General features: G+C 47.1%; 8 protein-coding genes across 8 annotated transcripts, besides 1 other annotated feature; 3 read left to right on the forward strand and 5 right to left on the reverse strand.

Moving 5' to 3' along the window:
* Positions 1 to 190: 190 nt before the first annotated feature.
* Positions 191 to 1,615, reverse strand: BO88DRAFT_335549 (dimethylaniline monooxygenase; the record flags this gene model as incomplete). Its single annotated transcript, XM_025702855.1, has 1 exon — positions 191 to 1,615. The coding sequence occupies one exon, from the start codon at positions 1,613 to 1,615 to the stop codon at positions 191 to 193; it is 1,425 nt and encodes a 474-aa protein (XP_025564794.1).
* A 2,695-nt stretch (positions 1,616 to 4,310) lies between these two features.
* BO88DRAFT_423805 (NAD(P)-dependent alcohol dehydrogenase) lies at positions 4,311 to 5,559 on the forward strand (the record flags this gene model as incomplete). Its single annotated transcript, XM_025708685.1, has 2 exons — positions 4,311 to 4,527; positions 4,601 to 5,559. 2 exons carry the CDS (start codon positions 4,311 to 4,313, stop codon positions 5,557 to 5,559), a joined length of 1,176 nt encoding a protein of 391 aa, XP_025564795.1.
* Positions 5,560 to 6,746: 1,187 nt separating this feature from the next.
* Positions 6,747 to 7,630, forward strand: BO88DRAFT_413182 (uncharacterized protein; the record flags this gene model as incomplete). Its single annotated transcript, XM_025708110.1, has 3 exons — positions 6,747 to 7,042; positions 7,118 to 7,398; positions 7,473 to 7,630. The coding sequence occupies 3 exons, from the start codon at positions 6,747 to 6,749 to the stop codon at positions 7,628 to 7,630; spliced, it is 735 nt and encodes a 244-aa protein (XP_025564796.1).
* Positions 7,631 to 8,118: 488 nt separating this feature from the next.
* Positions 8,119 to 9,950, reverse strand: BO88DRAFT_242237 (MFS general substrate transporter). The gene is made up of 3 exons (XM_025702149.1): positions 9,227 to 9,950; positions 8,421 to 9,168; positions 8,119 to 8,355 (listed from the first exon to the last, which is right to left on the reverse strand). The coding sequence occupies exons 1-3, from the start codon at positions 9,657 to 9,659 to the stop codon at positions 8,169 to 8,171; spliced, it is 1,368 nt and encodes a 455-aa protein (XP_025564797.1). The 5' UTR covers positions 9,660 to 9,950; the 3' UTR covers positions 8,119 to 8,168.
* A 292-nt stretch (positions 9,951 to 10,242) lies between these two features.
* BO88DRAFT_423807 (uncharacterized protein) lies at positions 10,243 to 12,783 on the reverse strand (the record flags this gene model as incomplete). The annotated part of the gene is made up of 9 exons (XM_025708686.1): positions 10,243 to 10,985; positions 11,059 to 11,221; positions 11,251 to 11,427; positions 11,489 to 11,614; positions 11,722 to 11,829; positions 11,853 to 12,066; positions 12,138 to 12,217; positions 12,327 to 12,553; positions 12,645 to 12,783. 9 exons carry the CDS (start codon positions 12,781 to 12,783, stop codon positions 10,243 to 10,245), a joined length of 1,977 nt encoding a protein of 658 aa, XP_025564798.1.
* Positions 12,784 to 13,524: 741 nt separating this feature from the next.
* Positions 13,525 to 13,854: a sequence feature (Protein overlapping with rRNA (BO88DRAFT_479036, PYH71005.1) was converted to a misc_feature.).
* A 339-nt stretch (positions 13,855 to 14,193) lies between these two features.
* Positions 14,194 to 15,593, reverse strand: BO88DRAFT_403196 (glycosyltransferase family 32 protein). The gene has a single exon (XM_025706311.1). The coding sequence runs from the start codon at positions 15,524 to 15,526 to the stop codon at positions 14,405 to 14,407; it is 1,122 nt and encodes a 373-aa protein (XP_025564800.1). The 5' UTR covers positions 15,527 to 15,593; the 3' UTR covers positions 14,194 to 14,404.
* A 311-nt stretch (positions 15,594 to 15,904) lies between these two features.
* BO88DRAFT_486380 (uncharacterized protein) lies at positions 15,905 to 17,215 on the forward strand (the record flags this gene model as incomplete). Its single annotated transcript, XM_025712441.1, has 4 exons — positions 15,905 to 16,342; positions 16,419 to 16,560; positions 16,637 to 16,797; positions 16,860 to 17,215. The coding sequence occupies exons 1-4, from the start codon at positions 16,180 to 16,182 to the stop codon at positions 17,213 to 17,215; spliced, it is 822 nt and encodes a 273-aa protein (XP_025564801.1). The 5' UTR covers positions 15,905 to 16,179.
* A 1,701-nt stretch (positions 17,216 to 18,916) lies between these two features.
* BO88DRAFT_336153 (DUF341 family oxidoreductase) lies at positions 18,917 to 21,116 on the reverse strand (the record flags this gene model as incomplete). Its single annotated transcript, XM_025702887.1, has 8 exons — positions 18,917 to 19,086; positions 19,154 to 19,591; positions 19,654 to 19,737; positions 19,794 to 19,818; positions 20,205 to 20,332; positions 20,405 to 20,926; positions 20,993 to 21,011; positions 21,075 to 21,116. The coding sequence occupies 8 exons, from the start codon at positions 21,114 to 21,116 to the stop codon at positions 18,917 to 18,919; spliced, it is 1,428 nt and encodes a 475-aa protein (XP_025564802.1).
* Between the last annotated feature and the right edge of the window lie 98 nt (positions 21,117 to 21,214).

Genomic DNA, 21,214 nt, shown 5'->3' on the forward strand with positions numbered 1-21,214 from the left:
TGAGATTCATAGATACCAATCAGTGAATAGAACATAAAAAGATAATAATAGAGAACCAAAATCGGTATTGATGGTGACGATTATCTGAAATATATATCGTGACGCATATCCTGCCACTCGCAAGCTGTTGACAACAAACATGATTCTATTCAACCAATCGCCAATAGGAGTATTCCAGAGCAATAGCTCCCTACAACTTCGCTCTATTCTGACCTCTCTTCAACCTCAACCAATATTCATCCTTGGCCTTCAAAATCTCAAATGCTTCATCGGCCCACCTATCCTCAAACGGCGGCAACCCAGCCCCCTCACCCGCAATCTCCAACAACGCCTCGAAATACTCCCTAAAATCCGGCTTGATTTCATGGAACGCAACCCCATTCCCTTTAATCTTCAATCTCTCAAATTCCCACCGATCCTGCTCCGCTTGACTCGGCAGCTCCTTCGCCCGACCAGAGAAATACCTCGCCACCGCAACAGCCTGGTACTCGTAGACGCGGAAGCTAAGAGCAGCACGTACCTGGCCCACCAGAGCCAGTGAGGGGTCCGAGATGTGGAAGATATGCTGGTAAAATCCTGCGACGCGGTTGTTAGCCGTGACGGGGTCCGGGACGAGGAAGGGGTAGGACGCGGTGTAGCCTGTGGCGAAGATGACTCGGTCGATGGATTCGAGCTTGGTGCCGTCGGTGAAGTGAGCTGTTACGGTGTTGTTTGTGCTTCCTGATGCTGTGCTGGGTTCGAGGCGAGATAGAGTGGGCTTGCGCTCGACGTTGGGCAGGGTCCAGGCGTTCTCTAGGGCAGGGTTGATTCCGCGTTGGCTGATGTAGAGGGGTCCGGAGACAATCTCGTGGAGCTCGGTCACGAGGTCAGCGGCGGAGACGTTGCCGCCGATGATGAGCACGCGCTTGTTGACATAGTTGTCGGCGTGGCGGAAGGCTTTGGCGTGTTCGAAGGCGTGGGGGTGTGTTATGGCTATAGTGGATAGGCCTGGGATGGACGGGATGGAAGGCACGTTGTAGTGACCTGAAGCGATAATTACCGCGTCGAAGGTCTCGGTCCACCAGTAGTCTTGGGGGTGGCCGCGGTAGAGCTGGCCGGTTTTGCGGAGGGTGAGAGTCCATTCGTGGCCGGTTTTCTCGACCCGTTCGACTGTTGTGCTCAGCGAGACGAGGTGCAGGTAGGGGATGAAGAGGTCCTCGAGGTAGTTGGCCACAGTACGGAACGGACGGGAGGCATTGGATGGGCCGAAGGTTTTGATTGAGGTTGATGAGTTGATTTCGGGGAATGGTGTGTGGGTGAAAGCCATAGTTTTGGCACCGACATTGCTGTCGAGGTGGGAGTAAATCCCTGTTCTGGCACTGGTGTCTTCTGGGCGTGGAGAGGTGAACTGGGGAAGACTGGTGGGGATCTTGTTGGGACTGGGAGTTTGTGAAGGGCTATCGGGGGGATGAAACGGGTCTGGGGCTGGGTCATAGTGCCAGATGCCTCCTACACGGTCGCGCCTCTCGAAGACCCGAATTTTGTCAAAGGTATTCTCGTCATGGAGAGCTTTGACAGCGGATAGGCCTGAAGGACCTGTGCCAATGACAGCAACTCGACGATATCTAGGTGTCATGTTTGCATTTGCAGATTTATGTGACATGGTATACAGATACGACCTACAGCCCTCACATCGGTATATATACTGCCAGTTGTGCGGGGAAATCATCCCTTGGAGACATTATGTTGCGTGCTATCACCGTTGCGTGATCGACGCTAGAATGAGCCATGCAGTTGGTTTGCCGGCCGTAGGCAGATTCGAGGACGATAAGTGGTCAATGGCATACCAAATCTTTCGGCAGATGGTGTCATCGGGATTGCTATCTCTACTTTTACGCAATACCTCGACTGTGACTGATAGTCTAGAAGTGATTACTCTATACACTTTCTCTAACATAATCGGACAACGAAGCAGCGCGACAACGAGCCAGCACACCCTCACCGCTTCGAACCTCCACACAACACGTGATATTCAACCTTGCTTAATTCAGTTAAAATTAATGCTATTTAAATGCATGGAGGATCTTTCTTAAGATAGAAGACTAGTACTTGTCTGTGAGGCCTTTAATTATAGTTAATTTACTACCAAGAAGGCATGTGCCGCAGTATTTAATATTAAGATAAGTACTTTAAAAAATTATTTAAATAGGATTAAACCTTGCACTGAAATAGAGATAAATTTAAGAAAGCTATTTAATAATAATAAATTAGTATTAAAATACAAAATCCTTGAATTAGATTTATAAAATTATCTGCTTATTATTACTAAAGTACAATATCTTACAGAAATTATATTAATATTAAAATTAAAGTTAAAAAATAATACTTTTATTAGTAAATACTGGGTCAATCGATTTATTTAATATTACTAGGCTGAATTGAAGTCTAAATATACTTAATGTTTTAATTATCAACATATAAAATGCGAGGATGTTGAAGTTATAAGTTAATAATTTAAATTAATATAGAATATTATATAAAAATATAGTATTTTTGAATATGATACTTATAATATAGATAAAATAGATTTTTAAATAGAAATAGCTTTAATTATAAAGATTGTCTGCGGCACTGAATTCTATTAAATAAATACAAGATCTATATAACCTAGAAATTATGAATAAATTATTATAATTATTATAATCAGTACTAGAGGGAGTGTACTATTTCCATAGATTATTTTTATAAATAAAATATAGCAAGAGAAATAGTTTGAAGCTATTTCTAATAACTAATAAATTAATATTAGTAATAACAGATAAATAAATAATAAACTTATATTTAACTAGCTTCAATACTTTAATATTTATATAATTTTAAAAATAATAGGTTAGTATTATTTCCTTATTCTTAATAGCCATGGAAGCCATTCAACTGTTAAATTTAATTAATATTATAAAAAAAAATTAATTATTTTTTTATATATATTATCTTATTCTTTCTATAAACTTTAACTACTTAATATTACTTATTTTATACTACTAAAGACCCTGTACAGCTGTTGAATTAAAGATATAACTGATCAAGACATCTATTATATACAGAAAAAAGACTTTTTATATTATTTTAAAAAAATATATTTGAAAGTGTTTAATACAATAAATATAAAATAAGATTTTACTATAACAGGGCTTTCTTTATATAACTCTTAAAAAATATTTTAATATTTTAAAGATTTAAATTAAACACCTCAAGTACTTTTAATATTATTATTTAATTAATTTATATATCTTGGTAAAATGCCTTTGACTTTTTATTAACTGAATTATTAAAAAACAGAGATTAAAATATTACAGAAAACTGGATTATCCTTGCTTATTACTGATTAAGTACTCAAAAAGGTCTATAAAAATACAGAAATAGTAATATAAAATATTATACTACTTTAACAGAAATTGGATTAACTCCGTATAGTAGATTAATATAAAAAGAACAAGAAGAAGGCCTTAAAATATTTTTTATAAGAAAAAAATATATTAGATAACTCTACTATATATTATATTACTTAGAAAAAGAATATTAAGATTATACAGATAATAAAATATATTTAATACCAGCCATCACGCTGCAGTAACTGTAATAAGAAAGACTATAATTATCTTAAATATCCAGATAAAATCAACGCCTAGTTTGCTTGAATATAAGTTGTTTATATAGCATTTAATTACTTTAATTTGAAGCGATCGTTGCAATATGATAAGCAGAATGGTGGCTTGTTTGAAGTATTAGGGATCGCCGCACCGGCTCGTTATCACACCGCTTCGTTGTCCGATTACGTTATGAGGGTTATAGTAACCCCGTGATATCCTTCTCTGAATCCGCTGCCTAAACAAGACATATGATGCCTTAGGCAGAAATCACTCATGCTCCCCCGATATCATTGGTTCTTACTCTTGTCTTATTACTTCCGTGCGGCATAGGTAGTCGGCTGTTGCAGAAATAAGTGAATGTTCGGGCTCTGCTCCTGGCTTCTTCTCTAGCAGAGCACTGCGACCCCTCTAAACACTGAAACATCCGTAAACATAGCTTAAAAATAAGTTTATATCCGTACCAGTCTTCTCTCGCAAATGGACCCACTTGGGGGTTCGAAGACGGAAATCCGGATCAATCGAAAGACATCTGACCCCATCTCGGCATGCCGACCGGAATTTGCACAGCATGCACTTGTTCCGGGCCTTGAAATCGGCAAGCAACGATTCTAGAAGCTCATGTGTACATAAGCCCACGGCTACCGAACATGTAGACCATCACAAAAGATTGTTCGTAACACCATGGCAGATACACAGCAAATCACCGGACGCGCCTTAGTCTCTCACGGCCCCTACCAGGCCGGCGGTTGGAAGCTTCAGAACGTCTCCCTGCGACCCCTGCGAGAGAACGAACTACTTGTTGAAGTTGTTGCCTCAGGTATCTGCCAGACTGATCTGCATTTTGCTGGTTTGGAGAATGGCCATGGCGTACATTATCCGCGGGTGATGGGTCACGAAGGTATTTACTCCCTTCCTTTCTGCTAATGTCTTTGTAAGGGAACCTGATGATCTGATAAATTATTCCTCGATAGGCGCCGGATACGTTCGACAGGTCGGGCCCAGCGCCACTGCAGCCCAGGTTGGCGACCCAGTGCTCCTATCATTCTCCGCATGCCAGGCCTGCCAATGCTGTCGTCGAGGTCATCCAGCGCACTGTCACAATTTCGATCCTATTAATTTCGAGTCCACTCCAGCAAACCGCGTCTTCTGGGACGCTGATGCGGACATATCAACAGACTTTACGGCGCCGGACATTTTTGGACAGTTCTTCGGACAATCGAGCTTTGCTAGCTGGACAATAGTGGAGGAGGAATCGGTGGTGAATGTCTCCGGGCTGGTGGAGCGAAGGGAGGACCTTCAGCTGCTGGCACCACTGGGGTGTGGGGTCCAGACGGGTGCAGGTGCGGTCATCAAGGCAGCCAACGCACAGCCTGAGGATACTGTATCAGTTCTCGGTCTGGGAGGCGTTGGATTGAGTGCGGTGATGGGAGCGCGTATCGCTGGTTGCAGGACAATCATCGGTGTGGCGCGAAACCAGGCCCGTCTTGAGCTGGCGCTGGCGCTTGGGGCAACGCATGTTGTTCGAATCGATCCAAATGCTGATGAGCGTCATGTAACAGAGGCGGTTCGTGCCCTTACTGATGGCCTAGGCGCAGACGTTACGTTGGAGACTACAGGGGTGCCGAAGTTGATCGCCGAGGGCATTCGCATGACAGCTAACAAGGGGAGGATTGTTCAGCTTGGAACAGCACCAGAAAACGCAGTGCTTAGTCTTCCGGTTCATGAGTTCATGGTCGCGGGGAAGCAATATATGGGGGTAGTGGAGGGAGACGTTGTTCCTCGAGAGTTTGTGCCTGAGATGATTGAGTGGGTCAAGAAAGGACTACTACCATTGCATGAGATGGTCGGCTTTTATCAAGCGGAGGATTACAGGACAGCCATAAGCGACATGAAGAGTGGGAAGACCATCAAACCAGTTCTCTTATGGTAGATATACTCTTTAGCCTTGCTGTCCACTGTGGGCTTCCTAGTTTCCTTGAACCCAATCTATCTCATAGCAGACGAAATATACACATGATACTTCATACGTTTCCAGTATCGGCAGCCACCAAATATATACTAACTTACAGTATATAATTCACTATTGCAGCACTGGATTCCACAAATTCGTAACATATGGAACACATAGCGACTGGACTCCAATAGGTCCTCTTCCTCGCTTCCTACGAAAAGTTTAGATTCAAATGCCTCTGGATAACCCAGTTCAGTTGTTTTAGAAGTCTGCCCGTTTTCATGATTAGTTCCGTTGACGGATGTTAAATAAAGAGAGGACATAGAATTGGTCACTGCCAATTGAAGCAGGGGTGACGTGGAAGCGAATTAGAAGTAGATGTGAATAGCCATATAGTGGCATGGCCCAGCTCGGCGGGTGTCATTTCTTATATGCCATTGTGTCCAGATTTAAATGATGGCATGATCAGATAGCAAGCTCGCCTTGCTTTAACTGCCGAAAGCTTGCCACTATTTGTTCTCCACGGAAAGTTACGCCAAGCGTGTACACGGTCTTGGTATTCAGCTTGGTTTAGCCCACCGACATGGCCCACCGACCGCGGAGACGAAGCCGCAAATTTAACATCGATCTAAGCATAGAGGCTACTGTCAATTCAGAAGCCTTCCTTATCTAGTCAATGGATACAAAATCCTGGATCAGATAACTGATGTAGCTGGAGCTAATTCAGGGCTCAAGGGCCGATGATGAAGGGTCTCCTATCCTTCCGTGTCCTATCTATCAGTTCACATTCTGGTCGTTGACTCGCTTAGACCCTTGAAACACTCCGTCTGTTCGACCCACTCCTAGGAGATGCGAAGACGACTGCACAGCCAGTGTGAGGGCCCATAACGTGCGGGAAGGGTGCTTAGATACGTAATCAGGCTGCCGATCTTTCCCCGTACTCCTGGGTCTATCTGGGTGACATATTCTCCTTCGCGAGCCGATTCTGAAACTTAACGGCGAATGGACCTGAATTAGGAGTTACTCTTTGTATCCCATTATTATATAACTGGAAGCTTAGTCCTCAACAGAAGAAGTTGAACCAAATACTTTGCGGGTTTCCGACTTGTTTACGAAGTACGCTCAGTTCCCCAGGAACACCGTTTTCTAAAATCCCGTTTAGCATCATGAAATGGTCTACTATACTCTCTGGTACAGCTACAGCTTTCGCATGCGGTAGTGCAGCAGTTACACCCATCACCAATCGAACCAACACCGGGGTGGAATATGTGTCTGGCAACTATGTCCCCTTTCAGCCAGGGTTCCTAGGTACTCCTTCTGGACCCCTCCGTGAAGCAAATCAGTCGGCTAACGCACATCTACCTTTTGTAGGTGGACAATGGGAGCTTTTCTACAGCTCGAACAATGTGACTCTTCGCGGTACCGGCTACTTACGCCTTCGATGGGAGATTGAGTACTGGAAGTGAGTTCACCAAACGGCAACTCCATAATACCTATGAGACCGGATTTTACTGAGCAACAATCGCTTTACTTCCAGGCACTCCGGCTCGGCAGCCGACATCATCATGAAGCCCAATGGAACTTGGCTCCCTGTTGCCGGCGGCGGCGGATACCAGATGGGCGATAACTCTCCTGCCCCTTACTGCAACGACCCCAGTGGTAACTGCTTCAATGGCACGGGTGGCGATACCGATGGATATGTGTGGTTCACGAATGGCCACAACCCCTGGCACAATGAGTACTATTGGCTGGATGGTGAGGTATATCTCCAGACGCAAGAGGGTCCTGGGGACTATAATGTCGGTGTTAGTCCAATCAGTGAGTCAATCAGTTCATTCCACGGTATATTTAGAGAGGCTACACAAGATTCTGATCACCCATCACTATCACAGCGATCGACGATATCTTGAGCGACATCAACACGAACGTCAGCGCTGCTTATCACTACGGTGTCTCATTTGATCCCAAGGAGGGGGCTTGTCCGTGCTCAATTAGCCCCGTCTCATCAACACCAGTTGCATCTACATCTGCAACTCCCTATGTCGCTTAGGCTCACGGAATCTGAAATGCCCCTGTGTCTGCAGTCCTTGTTTCTGTAGCCTCTGCACCTGTTACGGAGGTATGCAACCGGCTTTGACCTATACGGTCAATGAGAACACTAAGCAAGAGAATGGTGCTGTTCTTGAATGCGGGCCCAATCAAGCGGGCCAGGGTCACGACATGTTCACTGTTATTTGTTGACCACCGAATGGGCTGGCCCCCTTTCCTTCGGCAAATAATACGATGTCTTTGCCTCATATTTTCGCGCCTTTCATTACTCTTAGGGCTGCAAGCATGCGTGAAAAAACCACTCGTAGAAGAAGGAGACTCCTCTAGTCAATATTATAGTATATTAAATTATTCTTCATCCCTCTCCCCCTTAACATCTAAACCCCTCTACCACTATACCCACCACCAATATTTCATAAGAAATCCGACATGCTGTTGAATCAAGTCCAGTCCTGCTCGACTAAAACCCCCAAACGCCTCGCTGAAAGGCAGCATAAGTTGTTGAAAACGCTAAAATGATATTATACAAGTTAGTAAAATTAAGCCGTCTGCGACTCGGCCTCGCCATCATCGACAGTCTTGGCAGTATCCTCCGCACGAACTTCCACTTCATGGGTATGCTCGAGCTCGGAAATGATGATCCACGTGGGGATCACGCAGAGCAAGGTGATGCCGAAGTTGAGGCCGATGCTGACGAAGTGGTTGGCGTTGCCTTCGGATTGCATACTAGATGAGGTTCGTTAGTTAGCTGGTTATACTTTTCGTACATACGGGAAAGGTATGGGACTCACGCCCAGGCAACAGTCTGTCCCAGAGCCTCGAATCCACGGAGGATACCGCAGTGGTGAGACAGGGACGAAAGGTCGGTGGTGTACTGCCCGACAAGCCAGTAGAGGAACTGTTGGAAAGCCTGGCCACCAAAGGACCAGAAGAAAACAAGAGCGTATGTCTTGCCGAACCCGCCCTTAAACCAGTCAAAGACTGGGTCCGTGTATTCGTAGTAGAACTGGTACTGCAGGATGGTGGCCCAGATCCAGGTGCCTATGAGCACGAAGATGAGTGAGGCGAAGGCAATGCGGGCCCGCGTCTTGATGTGGATAGACTGCTTGTCCAGCAAGGTGGCAATCAGGAAGGAAGACGTAATGCCGGCGAAGTTGGTGAAAAATGAGGAGAAAGCCCGGGAGCGAACAGTAAAGTAGTCGGTTAGCCAGGTGCTCTGGAAGCCGTTGTAGAAGTAGCTGATAAAGAAGGCCGGCATCAGCATGGCAATACGGCGGGTGAAGAGCAGCGAGATGACGGCTTTGAATTCGGCCATCCACGTGGCTTGCGTGTGAACGACAACCAGAGTCCGGTCTTTACGTTGGACTTTCTCTGCTGGGCTTAGACATAAACCGATCGGAAGTCCGAGGCACATGAGCACGATGAAGACGATGTACGTGCTTGCACTGACGGTTCCCTTGCCGGAGTTTTGAGCATTAAGGCCCAGTTCGATTGCGCCACCGACGATAGGGCCTGCAGCTTTGGCGGTTTGCCAAATCGCTAGAGAAGCTGTCAGATGCGCATGACCAGGACCAAATTCAGAATCTCAGTTACTCACCTAGGTAGAATGCTCTGTCCTTGGGACTAGGGTACCCAATAATGATGGCCGCTTCGGCAGCCCAGAAGAAACCAGCCGAGATACCGCACAAAGCACTTCCAAATAGCAGAAACCAAGTCGTCGGCGAATAGTTGTTCGTATACAGACCGGCACCGTATATAGGGTAACCGATGGCGCCCAGCGCCAGGCCATAGCGAAGCCCGATACGGTTGTTAATGGCGCCGGCAGCGATACAAACCACAGCGAACAGTCCATACAGCAGGGCATTCGCAGCTGAGACAGCATACGGCTCTGCAGCACCTCCAGCTCCCAAATTGTTCAAGGCATCCCACATGCCCGGAGCAGTGAAGGAAACACCACTGGCAATGGCGATCTGGAAGGGGATCGACCGGACCACCGACAGGAAGCGGTTAGTCGGCTGGGGTGAGGCCATGGTGATGGAACCTTTAGAAGGGCACTCGCCACGTGGTTGATCTGATCTGATAACTGAGAAGAAGGAAGTCTCGATATTTGGGCAAAATTTGGGGTTGGGGATGAACGAGGAGAATTCGTATTGTGGGTGGGGCTGTGGATATTGCGTGATTGGATTCAATGCCAAGTCATGACAAATGGAAATGGGAATATGGCGACATCGTGTCGGTATTGTCAACCTGTTGCTCGAGAGTCCAAGTTATGCTTGTCTACGTTGTACGTTGTAGTTGTTTCCCATGATATCACACGGCGTGGGATCAGTCGCCGCATCGGTGCCCTTGGGGGCGATGTTCAGGATCTAACTAAGGGTTTCTAGCTTTCGGGGCTCCACAATGGCCTGTCACCCACTCTTCACCACCTAAAAGATAGGCGCACGCCAGAGAATTTAAGACATCATTATCGTTGGAGCCCATTGTCATATACTTGCTCAGTCTGGGCATGGAAAATTTGAGTCATAAATATTGGCGGTAACAAATGGGGCAGAGATTTCAAATGGACGGGCGGAAGTTCTTGGCAAGTCGTCGGCATTTGGACGGTTCCTGAGACTAGGCCATCGGGATCCCGGTCATAAGCGAGGCCACGCCCTTCGGACCCAGAACATCCTCAAGGTGCAGCCAAGACGTCACCAGCCCGTCCGATTCGCCCGCATAATCAGCAATCTCATCTTGAATGGGCTTTTTGTTCTTGCAAAACACCCTCAGCTCCTTGCATGCCACATCACCATTTTTCTTCAGGTATTCACGCATGACGTCGCCAGAGCTCATAACAATACGACTCACTAACTCCACGTCCCCTGATCCAAGTCCCATTGAACGTGCGTTTTGCGCCGAGCCTCGCGCGACATGGTGGATGAGGAGGACAATATTGGAGATGAAGGACTCATCAGGCATGTACCCGGCTGTAAAATACTGAACAAATTTGTGATGCTCTCTCTCTCGGAATAAGTCGATGGAACGTTTGTGCATGCCGAAGTAGTTGTGCAAGATGACAGGCTCCTCTCCGTAAAGCTTGGTCTTCAAAAAGGCTAAAAGATGGAGTGTGTCGATATTGCGGGTAGTAGACCACTTCTGGGCAATCGAGAGCTCCGCATTAGCTCTGTTGAGCTCCTTGCAAGATGAGGATTCAAGCTTGGACCTTTGTGAGAGCTCGTTCAGGATTCGGTCAATGTTGACGATCCCGACATCTTCCGCGAGACACTCAAAGTACTTGAGGGAGAACAAGTTCGCAACTGCAGTGGGGGGCTTGAGCAAGCGCGGGTTTCTTGCCATCCGGTTTATGAAAGGTTTTACTCCGGGAATCGCGCGCAAAATTGGCAGCAGATGAGATACCCGTGGCCAATTCCAGCCTGTTGAGCTATTCACCGGCGTTCTTGGGCCGCGAACCGATGAAGATATGAGACTCGCCATGGATCTTGATAAAAGCATCCATATCGGGCCATCTCACGTCCTCGTGCGTAGCATAACTGATAACGAGATTGTGCAAGAAAGCCAGCTGTTGGACGTCATACCATTGGGTGACAAGCTGCTGGCTCACACGTTGCATTCTAACATAACATTGAGGTGGAATAAAATCAGTCCGCAGAGGATAGAGTGCTGCGATAAAAGTGCATGCTTCTCAGGCGGTGATCCGGTTTTCTTGAGGCCAGACAGGACCCGAAAATTGAGGAACGCGTCTTGTATAATCCAGGAGTCCAGAGTAGAACTGATACCTCGAATCTCCTCGTCGCCCTCCTTTGGTCAAAATTTGGGCTGGGGGGTGTGTTTTGGACAGCTTTAGGTAGTCATCAATGACCTTCTGGATGCGCAGTCCCGACATCCGAAGGTCTCCAAAGGCACTCAGGGGATTGTGTCGCATGATGTAATGGATGTCGAGGAAGATCTGGGAGGCAAAGCATAACCATAGAGTAACATTTTTGTTCTTGGAAAATTCAAAAAGTCCTTACGTGATAGCATCCGAAGTAGGCGTATTTAATCTGAATGTGTCAAATATGCAGTGATCTTGTCTTCGTTGAACTTTTGGCCCACAGACATTCGCTCCTTGTCCGCCTTTGGATTATAGGTACCGAAATAGCCCTTTTTGAAGACTGGCTGATGATTGTCGTGGAGGACATTAGCAATGGCGTCAAGCAGAACCTTGGTAAACACCAATCGGCCACATCAGCCATATTCTTGTTGTATGGAAGGCCAACCTCCGTGGATGGAGCTGCGGAGACGTCCCGGTTTATCATGGAGAGATTGTAAACAAGTGTCTGAACATCATTTCTCGCCGGCGGGCGAGTAGAAAGCCAGTCAGCCTCTACCTCCTTCACCATATCTCGGGCAAGGTGCAAAGCACTGTCCGTCATGAGAACGGCGTTCATAAGGTCGATTCTCTTATCCCGGTAGTCCGACCAGGTGATGGAAATAAATTTCCGCATGTTGTCCAAGTTTGCAGTAGACACAGGGTCTTGAAGAACAAGTGATCAAGATAGGAGTCGGCCGCCTCGTTTTCGTCCTCCACAACCGTGACCTTGACAACCTTCTATGATGCTGCAAGCGCTGATTGAGTCTCTGGGTTTTCCTCGGGTTCCTCCACCATGAACAGCAAACTTGTTTAGGAATCTGTCGGCATCAGCATCAGCATCTTAAACCTCAGGCATTGATTGTGACTGTTTAGCATCTGTCCTAAAGGGCTGAGCGGTCTTCCATTCAAGGGTGTCGCAAATTTGCTCCAGCGCAGTGATAAAATGAGCATGGCGCTTATTATTAGCGATGTCGCCACGACCCAAGAACCATGAAGTGACCGTTTCCCTCAAATGTATGGCGCGATTGGCAATGGTGAGGACTGGTTTCAGCACAGTCAGAGAGGAACTGGCAACTACCTCGGCGAACTTTTATAGGTCTTTGGTAGTAGCAGTGTCTTGAATTAGATGTTCGTTTGAGCCATCCGTTTTTACCTTTACGCTTACTCTTGTTCGTCGTAGCAATGGTAGCAGAAAGGGTAGGCTGATAGCCACATTTGTTGGCAGTCTCTAGTAGCCATGTTGCGAAGGTATCGGTATCTGCTTTGTAGCGAACGTAGCTACTCTGCAGGAATCCAGGTAGCATAATGGCAATTGTTGATGGGCCGAGACTAGAATAGTAGCGGCTATTTGATCGAGGAGACTAGCTCTAGACCCAATGAGAAGAAAGGAATGGAGACGAAGAATGCTTCAGATCCCTGGATTTGGAAGTTTGTGTGGATCTTTGTTTGCTTATGTCATCGCTGTGACCTACACGACGGTCACATGATTGAAGCTACCCCCGAACTAACCGAAACGGGAAAGACCCCCCTTGCGCTTGAATCAATCTTTCGCAAGCTTGACTTCTCCAAGAATTCATCCAATATCGATATAAATGGTATCTGACGATTGAGCAGCAGTTCAACCCACTCTTTTTGTCAAGATGCATCAGCGAAGTGGTCCAAGCGCCGCCCGGTTCGAGTTGGATCGCGCTAACGCGAGAGCACCAACCTTAGCCTCTAGTCGACTCCGTACTAATAAGTACTCCGTAGATTGTCAGATGGCGACCAACACAATCTTCGGCGGCTTTGGACTGAAATGCACATACAGCTGGCTCTCGAGACACTGCGTAAGATGACTAGAGAAGACCCGCAAGTCTATTATACTACTTGTCATGCACTTTAGGATCATGTACTCACATGACCACATTATGAGAGCAAAGTAACATACCATCAAGATGGACGTATGCATAGAAGACCGACCGTCAAAAAAAACACAACATTTTTCTTGGCAATTGAATGCCGGTGACAAGCCGATAGACTACCAAGAAATGCTTGGCGCCAGGATTCTAGCCGCTCCCTGCATTGACATAACGTGGGCCGTATGTATATCTGGGGTTTGCTGGAGGTGAAATCCAACTCTTAAGTGGTGTCCTGGATGTTACACCGTGACGTTCCACCAAATGTACATATGGTTTCATTTGCTTTATCGATGACGTTATTTGTTGGGTTTTCCCTAATAAAGGGGGTGAAAAATATAAAACAAAAACATACAACAGAAGGGATTCGCTGGTGGTCACCCACCCAACTACTAACCTCCCGGCGTGTGGCTTAAGTACGGCTGAGCGGACGGGAAGCCCTGTTTTCCACACCCTGTGGTCGTATGTACTTGTCTTTACTCGGGCTCGAGTAATATAGTATCCAGGTAGAGTTTACTGCTTGAATGCGTTGCTAATGATCGCGGAGCCCGTGAAGTAGATAAATACGGGAAGCCGAATTTAAGTCACCATAATGAACCTTGACACCAACGATGGCAACCGCTTCTACGAACATTTTCCAATGATTGCCAAGAGCATCGTACTACTAGTCATGGACACAGAAATTCAAATTTTGCATTACCACAAAAGTGGTGGTGGTGGACAAAGCAGAACTACTACTGTTGGCGGTTATATATAGTATCAGTTGGGCCAAGGCCGGAACTAAGAATGAAGAGTGTACTAAACTCTTATCTCGATGCCACCCTCTCAACACGAGCATGAAATCAGAATCATGATCGACGAACAGGCAATTTGTTCTCATTGCCGAGTCAATTTAGGAACAGACAAATTGAGCATCATGAGTCGCCAAGAGATGAAATAGGTTAGAAGTATGCAATTGTACAAAATGCTGAAACACGAAACCAACGCCAATCCCAGATGTGAGCTACTAATTTTTACTCCTCATGAAATCCTATACGCCTGCATCTCGCCCATTTTGTTTCTGCTTTTTCTTCTCTTTAGCCTCCGCATCGGCCTGTTTCCACGAGCCCGCGTAGTGATGCGTAACCAGCGCATCTCCTTGATCCTGGGGATATCCGTTCTGGGACGCCGCAAAGGACACACCAGGCATGATAAGGACATCTCCAATGAGCTTAGGCTTCTTGATCCCATGGAAGTCGCGATCATCAACGGTCCGACCCAGCAGCTGCTTGAGGCTGTCAAGGATTGCTATTGTCATGATCTTGGGCCCCGTCACATTAACAACATCGATGGGCAGCATTTCTAACGTCAGGTCTTTCACCTGCACCTTATTCATTGAGGCGATCTCCTTGATCTGGGCCACAACAGAGTCCACCACCACCTGGAGGACGCGTGATGAGCGGGGTGCCGCGAAGACCCAGTTGCAGAACTGCGATGCGACTTCCGTTCCTTCTCCGCGCCATTCAAAATCAAACTCCAAGCCCACGATCATCTCGATCTTTGCATTCTTGTATTCGGTCGGAACCCAATCAGCCACGGGCTTATCGCAGGTAACGTCCAGATCACTCCAGACACCCCCCTCCGCGAGCACGAGCAGGTATCGCAGGAGATCCGCCCGCAGGATCGGGATAGGGAGAGTCTCGAAGACCTCGATAATATCTGGTCGCGAGGCATAATGATTACGAACGAAGGTTGCAGCGGAGGCATCGGTCAAGAGCTCATATCTGAAGGACGGGTTCCTTTCGAGCCAGCTGCTGATCCATTCGTCTTGGTCGTCGCTCAGGTGGGGATCCTTGGCGGATTGCCAAAGCTTGTCGGTAATACCGAAGATAGCATCACCACCAGCAACGTCAGCAATCGGTTTCGAGGTGGATGGATTGCTGGTAGATACTGGCGGTTTAGGGCGCGATGCTTCTTCTTTTGGTGGGTCGACTGGTTGTGGTACCTGAGATACCAGATCGGACTGTGACGTTGTCGGGGCTTGGGATTGCTGACGGAGTCGGCCCGGCAGTGGGTCCCACGTCAGGAAGAGCAGGCAGCTGAACACGAGCAGCGGGATCGTCAAGATAACAAAGCGCCCATAGCGCGAAGATTTTAGGGTGGAAGGGAGCATCGGTGGTGGGCGAGAAGAGGAGCTTTCATGGGGATGGGTTTTTAGGTGATGAGAGTTGAGAAATAATCTCGGCGCTCCAGGCCCCAGCGGAGAGCGTCCATCTGTTTAAAAACAAGGTGGGATTACTATCATTGCCACGGTTCGAGGATCGCTCCATGATGGCTTAGCGCGGGCGCTAACAGTCAGGGAAATTGAGTTTGTGCTCCCACCAGGGTCATCAACGGTTTGTCTTGATTGGAGGGCAAAAAGATCCTTAGTCTTGCTAGTCCCGGGTGTCACCGGAGACGTGTCGCGAGGCTTTTAATTTACTTGAGAGGCACCGGCCCACCGCTAGTTGAATTGGTCAGAATCCTGGAAAGCCTGTAGCCTGGCTGGATAGTTAAAATGCCATACCCTTGAGTCGTTCGAGCCTTAAAGTGTGGCTGTATCACGGCCACGCGAGGTTTCGCTGCGCTAAGGCTCTGTTAGTCGACATTGGAACACTAGTGGTGCCTTTTAGCGATGTTGGACAAGGAACGAATACATAAGCGCAATATCCGCACAGGAAAATGAATAACCCGTTATATCTGGTAGTCTTCGTTTGGGCCCAGGCACATCTTCCATACGTGAGGTGAGGGTATCCAAGGGTCTAGTTGAATCGTCGGGTCTGTGAAATGATGGTGCGACTCTTGATACCTGAAGTCCCTGCGGCATGGCAGGTACTCTCCTGGGTGATGCTGCTCTCCCTCCCGGGAAGCCTTGGTCAGACAACCACAGCGTTGAATACTTCTATTCAGGACAGTCCACATTTTATGGGATGGTATCTGGGAACGACCAGTCAGTACTCATTCGCCACCCTGGTGCTATTCTGTTTGCTCTGAACATCATCGCTTACCCTGACCGTCAACTGCAGCCCAAGCCCTAACTGATGCGGGTACTTGGTCGACCTCCGGACAATATGCAGCCGGCTGCACCGCTTCTGTCACCTGTTCCTGGGCTACCGCATGTAGTGGGAACATACTTTACTACGATGTCGACAATAAGACCCTGGACTGGTATGTCTGAGATCATTAAATTTATACGTCGAGACACGCTGTCGCTAAAACACAACTGGACTTTGTGTCTGACTAGCGGTTCCGAATCTATGTCATGCCAAACCATGACAATCTATCAATCCGAGCCCTACGCTACCCCATCCGCATACAACCTCTTCTGCGCTGACTTTTGGTCTGCGTACACAATCTATCGAGAGCTGCCCGCAACGACAACCTCAACCACATCAGCTACCTCAGGTACACCCAATCCCACCCTGCCTCTTAGATGCACGAAGACTTACTGGAACTTTGCCACATAGATTCCACAGCCAGTGCAACCACCGCACCGATCACTTCCATGGCTACACAAACCTCTTCCGCGACCCAAACCTCGACCGCTTCACCGTCTTCAACACACACCTCTTCTTCCGGAAAGAGTCAAGCGTGGATTGCGGGTCCTGTAATCGGCGCTGTGGTAGGCGTTGGTGCTATTGCAGCCGCCGTGATCTTCTTCCTACGCCGCCGGATAACCCGAGGCCCTCAGGCCATGGAGTACCAAAGTGTCTCTCCGGGAGCGCGGACGGTTTCCGAGCTACCTACAGAAAGCCTCACGGGGATGGTGCACGAAATGCCCTCTACCTCCACAAGCCGGGTGGGGCCATACGAGCTGAGCTGAAACTGGCATAATAATAACGTTAATTATAATAATCTCAAGAAATATAGTAGTAATGATGAGTCCCTGTACATGACTTCAATGGCTTTTTGTGTGTGATCTTTTTCTCGGATCCTGGTCGACGCCACCTAACAAACCTGAGACCTACTACACCTCCCTTACTATTGACATGTAAATCTTCAGCCCAGAGCTGCACAAAGCGCTTATATATCCGTGATTCTATATTAGCCGTGTTATACTGCTTCTCATATTGCTGGTGTGGCATGTACAGAGGTGCGATCACGTCTTGGTCCACTTCTACCCTTTCAGTGCAACAAGACGCTTATGACCATATGGCCACGCTCTACGATACCCCTAGCACTTGTACGTGCAGTGTCGTGGCATCTTTATTTACTTCGAATATATTATTGCGTCGTAGTCATGCAGGTACTTGAATGTCGCATAAGAATGGTCTAACAAGCTATATAAGTAGTAAGACTCATATGTGATTGGATGGCCAAGAAAATTCCCCAGTGATTCAATAACTGAACTGCTTCCGCGCACAAAAGGCCGAGCGAATAAACATCGCTAACCGGACAGACAGGGATGTAGATTCATGTTCTGACCAGGGGGTGTTCAACACGGCCGATAGACACTAGACACTTACAGCGGACAATGTAATAAGCGGCGACCAACAATAAAATATAAGGGGTCACGATAGGGAACGTAAAATTAACACGAGGTCCACGTTCCACGCTAAACGTTGTGTTGCCCAAGCCAAATTTTGGGCGAGTCATAATTAGCCCGCGCTAGTGCTTACGCCTCCAATCCCTCCGAGCTTCAGCCCTGGCTGCTGATAACGTCGATGGAACGTCCGATTCTAGGCTTCAAACAGGCTGAGCCATGCTCTCTAACGCTTAGTGGCTGTACCTGCAAAAAATAGACTAAATATATCAAAATTTTCGCGGCTATATTATGAGTGTTGGGGTTCGATCAGTTGTTCGTTGGTTGTGGGACCAACGCCCTGTCCGTCAAGCTATACTGTAAACAGAATGATTCTTTCATGGGGGCTACTATGGCGCTTGCGCTAAATTTATAATAAACAGCGATCGACAGTGTAACCAGCAACCCTTATTCGTACGCTGGGCCAATTGGCTAAATTAGAGGAGATAAGACCTCTCTTGTTTTTTCTTTCTTTTTCCGCCCCACGGAAATATGGCAGTTGGCACCTGAATACATTTTCCATGCTCATATATATGCAAATCACTCACTCAGTTATGATCATATATTATAAAGGTCCAAAGCATCAATATTTTCCTCGCACATGGCCACAATCTCCACCTATTAATTTAAACCGCCTCTTTGATAGGCCATATAGGCTAAACTGTGCAGAAACTTTCGACATTATTATATAATAAGATGAACTTCATATTTCGGAAACCTCGTGTCGTGCAGAAAGGAAAAGATGTCAAATATATTGCCTTGTTATAAGAAAATATCTATATTTTCATTTACCGCCATATAGTTTAGTATGAGAGGAAACCCCAGCAATTACAACTATGCTAAAGTCGGAAATCAAGTTCTGTTAGATTCTTTTGTTATGATGACTAAAGGGTTAAGACTCTTGTATATATACTAGTTCTTGTTTAAGGGCGGCCTGTGGTTGACTTCACTGATCGTTATCGCTTAATCTAAGGGAATACGTTCCCACAGGAGTTTGTATATCTACTCATCACCCTCTCTTGTCCTTTGGATTAATTCTCGAATTGTGTCTCCCAACTCATCGATCACTGGCCCTCCACGTGGAATAGTATGTCCCTTGCCAGTATCAAAAAAGTAAGCGCTATCAGGGTCACAAATGTTGTATAGACAGTCCGCGGCTATCCTAAAAGGGTCTATTCGTGCAAAAGCGAGCCATTAGCCAACGGTCAAACATGCCCATATATGACAAGGGAAACACACCATTTGCGCCAACGATATGGACAGTGGGGAGATCGATCATCTCCTCTTGTTCATCGGCAAATATAAATCCATTCTCCGCTTTGACTGGGGGGATCCCAGCGAGAAAGATAGCGCACTTAATCTGCCGCGTGCGGCCGGTCTTCTGCTTCCTCATCTGTTCGCGCAAGATATATGCCGCCCCAACAGTCGCCCCTTCACTGTATCCCAGGAGACCCTCGATATCGGGATTCTTCTCCAGTGTCTCTTCAATATATCTCAGAACATCTTCATAGTTGACCCAAGAAAGCTCAGGAGGTATAAGCGATCGAAAGGTATCCTCTGGAGTAGCATGTTGTTTGCTTCGCGCCCCGCGGACAGTGTCATAGATGGCATCAATACCAACGCCAACGTAATTAAGCCAGCGGTAGTGGGGTGGGTGACCAAAATATTCTATGTAGCCTGGGCTCTGTCAGCCATACCTCAGTTTATTCATAGATTGGTGTGGCGAACTCATGTCGCACCTCCAGGGGCAGTTGTGGCATGTGGCGCATTCACGCAATAGAATGAAGCGGTATTATCGGCCGCCAGGTTTTTCTGCAAAGGCCCTAGTCACACATGAGTTAGCGGTTGGGAGCCTCTCTGGTAGCAATTATTCTCATACCTAACTGGGCACTGAGTGTCTGCGACTTGATATCAGTACAGTGGCGTGCAGTCTTCTTCGCAGAGAAAATCTCGACTTACATCAGCACTAGTTATCGAGCCGTGAAGGCATAGAAATCGCATTTTTCTGTAGATGGTGATGAAAGTTCCCGGGTGGGGGTGTGTGTCACTAAGAGCGCAGTCGGTGCAAATACGATTCTACAGCCTTCATCATACGCGTGTACCCCTTCGTCGGGCTGCACGTCTCGTTGCAATTATATACGAGCTAGATCACGTTTCTCACCAGCAGATCGGGCCCATCACAGTGGTCATTTACACGCAAGGGGTAGAAACTTAGATAGAAATACAAATTCCCAACCCCTTACTTATCTTATCCCTTCGACTACTCCGTCGTCTTGATTAAGTCCCGCACTGACTGTGCTAATTCACTGATCACCAACCCCGACCGTGGAAGGGTATGGCCTTTGCCCATATCAAAGAATTCGGCTGCATCAGGATCGCAGGTTTCAAAGAGTGCTTCCGAGCCATATCGGTAAGGATCTGAATGAGCAATAAAGTTAGCTGAAACTAAAATTAAAACATCAAAGTAAAAAGAAAAAGGATTGTCGCTACCGTTAGCCCCTAGGACATGAAGCGTGGGAATGTCGATCATTTCATCCCCGCCGTCATCTGCAAGGATGAACCCCTTCGTGTCTCGCCTCATGGCCGGCCAGCCTCCAACGAACATGGCACACTTGATTTGGCGCTTGCGGCCGTCTTCGCGATGTCGACGTTGCTCATCGAGAATATACGTCGCAGCTGCCGCAGCTCCTTCGCTGTAGGCGATCATCCCGCCGATTTCTGGGTTCTTCTCCAAGACACCCTCAATGTAATCCATGAGATCCGCATAGTTTTGACAGTGTACATCCCCTAAGACCTCCCTCATGGCATCATCATTGCTCTCGCTGGTAGGCAGGTCCCGAACGCGCCGAATCGTGGACTTTCCGGGCTTTTGACCGTCATCAATCCACCGGTAATGCGGTCCCACACCGAAATACGCCTCGAATCCTGGAGGAGGAGAAACCAGGAGAGGGCCATTGAGATAGTGAAATGTTGTTGCTGAATTATCGGTGTTTAACTCCTTTAGTAGTGGTGCTGTAAGTCGCTTGTTAATAACAAAACAAGCCACGAAGACAATATGTAGATGAAGACTGCAAGTACCTAACTGAATAGTGATAGTCTGTGCTTGTTAGCATTATGATCCATTTGCTTAGTATGGTACTGACCAAGATTAGAAACTCACATCAGTGTTGCCGATGGCGCCGTGAAGGCAGAGGAAATGCATGTCAGAAGCGTTTGGAATAATTGATAATATTCAGAGATGGGATGCAAGAAGGCAAGCGACAAGAGAAGAAACAATTGTTGTGGGCTGGCATACTTATC

The sequence above is a fragment of the Aspergillus vadensis genome (genome assembly GCF_003184925.1).
Source record: "Aspergillus vadensis CBS 113365 unplaced genomic scaffold BO88scaffold_6, whole genome shotgun sequence".
NCBI classification, from domain to species: Eukaryota; Fungi; Ascomycota; class Eurotiomycetes; order Eurotiales; family Aspergillaceae; genus Aspergillus; species Aspergillus vadensis.